The sequence below is a fragment of the Monodon monoceros genome, unplaced genomic scaffold (assembly GCF_005190385.1).
Source record: "Monodon monoceros isolate NGI ecotype Baffin Bay Population unplaced genomic scaffold, NGI_Narwhal_1 Super_Scaffold_13, whole genome shotgun sequence".
In the NCBI taxonomy this organism is placed as follows: Eukaryota; Metazoa; Chordata; class Mammalia; order Artiodactyla; family Monodontidae; genus Monodon; species Monodon monoceros.
The window spans coordinates 25223913-25229912 of NW_021703769.1; the positions used below are offsets into that span (position 1 = coordinate 25223913).

The 6000-nt window shown below is 39.3% G+C and overlaps 1 protein-coding gene across 1 annotated transcript in view; it reads left to right on the forward strand.

Annotated features, from left to right (window-relative positions):
* Positions 1-6000, forward strand: part of CDK5RAP1 (CDK5 regulatory subunit associated protein 1) — a 46507-nt gene that overhangs the window by 21512 nt on the left and 18995 nt on the right. The window contains 2 exon segments of the mRNA XM_029220634.1: positions 74-204; positions 2454-2603. Coding sequence (XP_029076467.1) covers positions 74-204; positions 2454-2603 — 281 coding nt within the window.

Genomic DNA, 6000 nt, shown 5'->3' on the forward strand with positions numbered 1-6000 from the left:
TAATCCACAGGTACCAAAGGCTTCTCTTAAAGGTTAGCAGCAGTGACATGCTGTCTTTTGTTGTGTGTCACAGGTGTGAGCCTCAGCAGCGATTTCATTGCTGGCTTTTGTGGTGAGACAGAGGAAGATCACCTCCAGACAGTGTCTTTGCTTCAGGAAGTTCAGTACAACATGGGCTTCCTCTTTGCCTATAGCATGAGACAGGTGAGCCCTGGGCTGGGGGAGGAGCTACTTCTATGCTGAGACTGACATCATTCCCGACCAGTTTCTGGTCGATTGTGGACAGCTGGGAAGAAAAGGAAGTGGCAGCGAGGCTGTCCTTGAGAAACCACAAGGATCTTACCATTCATTTCTTTATTTTTTCTAATAAACCTGTCTACCCTTTTATACAGTTCAGCAATTTGAGATGAAAAACAATTGTGCTAATATTCCTCTTCATTAGAATATTTAAAATTATGTTTAGGTTGTTCAGAATTTGAAAGTGGAGGGAAGGGCACTGTTCTCTTTAAAAGAAACCGAAAATCTTTCATTAATATGCAGAACTTCTTTTTTGGCCAACAGATGTGATTTGTTTTACAGAGGCTCCTTGTTGCCCTCCTAGCCATCCTCAGCCTTTTTTTTTTTTTTTCTCGGTACGCGGACCTCTCACTGTTGTGACCTCTCCCGTTGCGGAGCACAGGCTCCGGATGCACAGGCTCAGTGGCCATGGCTCATGGGCCCAGCTGCTCCACAGCATGTGGGATCTTCCCAGACCGGGGCACGAACCCGTGTCCCCTGCATTGGCAGGCGGACTCTCAACCACTGCGCCACCAGGGAAGCCCGAGAAATTCTTTTTAATGCTAGAGTTGGGAAGTGAGTTTTCAGTGTGAGGTGGAAGCATATCCTATGGGCATTGAAGGTGAGTGTTTACTTGGAGTCTAATTCCTAGATTAGGGTTAAGGTCCTAGAGGCTTAATCAAGTAGCATAGTGGATGAGAACAAGCACTCACTTTGTGCCTTTCCCATTTAATAATGTGTGACCTTGGGAAAAGTGGGAAAAGTTTTTGCTTTCTTTATCTGTGAAAAGGGATAACATAAATACCAACCTCGTCAGGTTATTTTGAGATTTAAGATAATATATATAAAGCACTTAAAATAGTGTTTTATAATAGTTAAGTGCACAGTAGAGGTTAGTTGTTAATAAGACAGAATAGAGTAAATCCTGTAAGAGAATCTGTTTTAGAATTCTCTACCCATTCTTCATTTCCCTCTGGATATGGTAGTTCTCTTAAAGGCAGCTTGGTTTGAATGTCTAGACTTTGGTGTATAGACTTTCCACTTTTGTCTAGCTCAGTGGTTCTCCAACTCCATTATGAGCTTGTGTACCTAAAGATATATATAAAGTGTGTGTGTTTATATATATAAACATGTATGTACACTATGATTTTGGATGATTTAAAAGGTTTTCAAGGATACATTTTCTTTTCTTTTTTTTTTTGACTGGGTAAAACCTGAGTGTGGTATAAAATTCAAAAGGTCAAAATAGTATGCAGTGCAAAGCAGTTGTTTTTTCTTCCTGGGTTGCCTAGTTTTTCAGTTCCTTCCCTGAAGGCAACTGCTCTTAGCAACTACTTCTTTAACCTTCCAGAGACATTTCATGTATTTATAAATATATTTATTTGTATACTTTCTACATCAAAGTTATTATACATGTTGATCTGTGCCTTGCTTATTTCTGTTCAGAGTATATTCTGGAGAGCAATCATATCTGTATACATAGCTATCTCATTCTTTGTCACAGCTGTGTAATATTCCATTGTGTAGATAAACCATAATTTGTTTTACTGGTTACCTATTTTTTTAAATAAATTAAAAAAATATATTTATTTATTTATTTGGCTGCACCAGGTCTTAGTTGCGGCACCTGGGATCTTTAGTTGTGGCCTGTGGGATCTTTTAGTTGCAGCATGCAGACTTCTTAGTTGCACCATGCGGACTCTTAGTTGCGGCATGCATGTGGGATCTAGTTCCCTGACCAGGGATCAGACCTGGGCCCCCTGAATTGGGAGCGCAGAGTCTTACCCACTGCACCACCAGGGAAGACCCTACTGGTTCCCTATTGATAAACATTTACTATGCTTTGCGTCTTGTGTCTTTATAAACACTGTTGCTGAGTAACCTTGTATATGAATTATTTAGTGTCTGTGTCCTATAAAAATATCAAGAACAATTTTGAGTCTATGATTTTCATGTGCTAAATTTAGAATTTAACCCTTGTAAAAACGTGGCTCCACTGTATAGTTACCTTTTTCTCTTAGAAGGCCCAAGAGTTAGAGAACCCTTGTGGTGTGGCTTGTGTTCCTATACATGTGTCTGTAAATTTCAAATTGGATGAGCATGTCTGCCTCCGTGTTTGAAGAACGGTTTCTACAAGTCCGTGGTGACCTCCATCTCTTTTTTTTTTTTTTTAATAGAAGACACGGGCATATCACAGGCTGAAGGATGATATCCCAGAAGAGGTAAAATTAAGGCGTTTGGAGGAACTTATCACTGTCTTCCGAGAAGAAGCAACAAAAGCCAACAAGACCTTTGTGGGTTGTACCCAGCTGGTGCTGGTGGAGGGGGTGAGGCTATGTGTGTATGTATGTATATATATATATATTTTGTTTTGTTTTTTGTTTTTTAGAGCACAGTATATCTCCCTTTATTTAGATCTTTGATTTCTTTTAGGAGTTTTCAGCATATAGATCCTGTACATGTTTTCTTAGATTTACACCCATTTTTTTCTTCTTTTTAGCTATTGTAATTGCAACTATATTTTTATTTTGGGTGTCCATATGTTCACTGTTAGTATGTAGAAATAATTGGTTTTTGTATTTCTATCTTGTATCCTCTGATCTTGCTGAACTAAATACTTCTAGGAGTTTTTTGGGTAGGTTGCTTGGGATTTTCTTTGCAAGTTACCATGTCTGTTTTTCTTTCTTCCTGTTGTTCCAGGGTTCCTTCTTTTTTGTTTACTTTTTGCTTAGAGAACTCCCTTTAGACACTCTGGCAGCACATTCTCTTTGTTTTCCTTCATCTTAGAGTGTTTTGATTTTTTCTTCATTCCTGAAGGATATTTTTGTATTTAGTGAAAGGATTAGTGAAAAGTATTTCTGCTCCACCTTTTTGGAAACACTGTTATATGTGTATTTTTAGAAACAATTTTATTGTTTGTTTTCAGTCCTTTTAAAAATCACACTTTCTTAGAAATGTACTGCGTTTTGGAAGTTTGGAGTTCTGTAGTCTTCTGTGGTCAAGCTTGGGAACCTGGTCATCATTTAGAGCACTAAACAGATGGGATAAGGGGTGAGTTAGGGAACCTAACCTTCTGTGAAGCTGCATTCTTCGGCTATTGAAGAGGAGAGGAAAGAGAGAGATAGGGCTCTTTCTGTGACTCCTCACAAGTCCAGGTTTGAGAAAGGAGAGTCCTGCTCCATGCCTTAGGATATTCCAGTGTCAAAATCAGCAATTGCATGGTATTTGTGTTTGTTAGGACTCTCTGGTAGTGAGTAACAGTGGGAAACTTGTTCAAGCCATTCAGTCTAAGCCAGAAATAATTCTGTGTTGTATAAGACTTCAGGAGTGTTTTGTGGAGCCCAAAGGCAAGAATACTGCCAGGTGTCTGGAAGGGACTGTACCCAGTCTGGGAAGCCCTTGAGGCTCAGACTTTGTTCTCTCCTCCTCAGACCAGCTTTTCCTGATTCTTCATCTGTGTGGTAGAGTACGGCAGCCCTATAGTTCCTGTGTTTCATGGTGTAGTTCCAGTTTTTCACAGACCAAAGTTGTGTCTTTCAGCTCCAATTCAGATTTCCAGCAGAGGGAGTCTGATCACCTCAGCTTGGGTTAGGAATCTTCCTGTGGTCTGGTCTAGTAGCTGCTGATGGTTGGTGATGCTGAGCTGGTGAAATACCTCAAAAGTGTTTGTCTCGATAAATGCTTTGTTATTTAGGGTGTCACTGCGATTCTGGAGACCTGTACATGAATATGTCTATTAGTAATCCACATTTTATCCAGTAGGAATTAGGTCATTATATGCCCAGCTCTCCTCACACAGGGTCTGGTACAGAATAGTGTACCTGTCTTTTGATTGAATGAATAAGTACTCAAAGGTTACCAATTTTTGTCCAACACTTCATCAACCCCACAGAGAGCCCATGGTAATTAAATGAAGCAAAACAAGGCTTCTTTTTTTTTTAAAAACACATCCAGCATAAGCCAGTACTCACCTGGGGCTAGAGAATAAATGAATTTTTCAAGGCCAGCATTGGAGTCTTCACTTTTTTTTTCTTTTTTACATCTTTATTGGAGTATAATTGCTTTACAATGGTGTGTTAGTTTCTGCTTTATAACAAAGTGAATCAGTTATACATATACATATGTTCCCATATCTCTTCCCTCTTGCGTTTCCCTCCCTCCCACCCTCCTTATCCCACCCTTCTAGGTGGTCACAAAGCACCGAGCTGATCTCCCTGTGCTATGCAGCTGCTTCCCACTAGCTATCTGTTTTACATTTGGTAGTGTATATATGTCCATGTGACTCTCTCACTTTGTCACAGCTTACCCTTCCCCCTCCCCATATCCTCAAGTCCATTCTCTAGTAGGTCTGTGTCTTTATTCCTGTCTTACCCCTAGGTTCTTCATGACTTTTTTTTTTTTTCTTTCTTAAATTCCATATATATGTGTTAGCATACGGTATTTGTCTTTCTCTTTCTGACTTACTTCATTCTGTATGACAAACTGTAGGTCCATCCACCTCATTACAAATAGCTCAATTTCGTTTCTTTCTATGGCTGAGTAATATTCTATTGTATATATATGCCACATCTTCTTTATCCATTCATCCGATGATGGACACTTAGGTTGTTTCCATCTCCTGGCTATTGTAAATAGAGCTGCAATGAACATTTTGGTACATGACCCTTTTTGAATTATGGTTTTCTCAGGGTATATGCCCAGTAGTGGGATTGCTGGGTCATATGGTAGTTCTATTTGTAGTTTTTTAAGGAACCTCCATACTGTTCTCCATAGTGGCTGTACCAATTCACATTCCCACCAGCAGTGCAAGAGTGTTCCCTTTTCTCCACACCCTCTCCAGCATTTATTGTTTCTAGATTTTTTGATGATGGCCTTTCTGACGGGTGTAAGATGATATCTCATTGTAGTTTTGATTTGCATTTCTCTTATGATTAATGATGTTGAGCATTCTTTCATATGTTTGTTGGCAGTCTGTATATCTTCTTTGGAGAAATGTCTATTTAGGTCTTCTGCCCATTTTTGGATTGGGTTGTTTGTTTTTTTGTTATTGAGCTGCATGAGCTGCTTATAAATTTTGGAGATTAATCCTTTGTCAGTTGCTTCATTTGCAAATATTTTCTCCCATTCTGAGGGTTGTCTTTTGGTCTTGTTTATGGTTTCCTTTGCTGTGCAAAAGCTTTGAAGTTTTATTAGGTCCCATTTGTTTATTTTTATTTCCATTTCTCCAGGAGGTGGGTCAAAAAGGATCTTGCTGTGATTTATGTCACAGAGTGTTCTGCCTATGTTTTCCTCTAAGAGTTTGATAGTTTCTGGCCTTACATTTAGGTCTTTAATCCATTTTGAGCTTATTTTTGTGTATGGTGTTAGGGAGTGATCTGATCTCATACTTTTACATGTACCTGTCTAGTTTTCCCAGCACCACTTATTGAAGAGGCTGTCCTTTCTCCACTGTACATTCCTGCCTCCTTTATCAACGATAAGATGACCATATGTGTGTGGGTTTATCTCCGGGCTTTCTATCCTGTTCCATTGATCTATATTTCTGTTTTTTGTGTTAGTACCATACTGTCTTGATTACTGTAGCTTTGTAGTATAGTCTGAAGTCAGGGAGCCTGATTCCTGCAGCTCCGTTTTTCGTTCTCAAGATTGCTTTGGCTATTCGGGGTCTTTTGTGTTTCCATACAAATTGTGAAATTTTTTGTTCTAGTTCTGTGAAAAATGCCA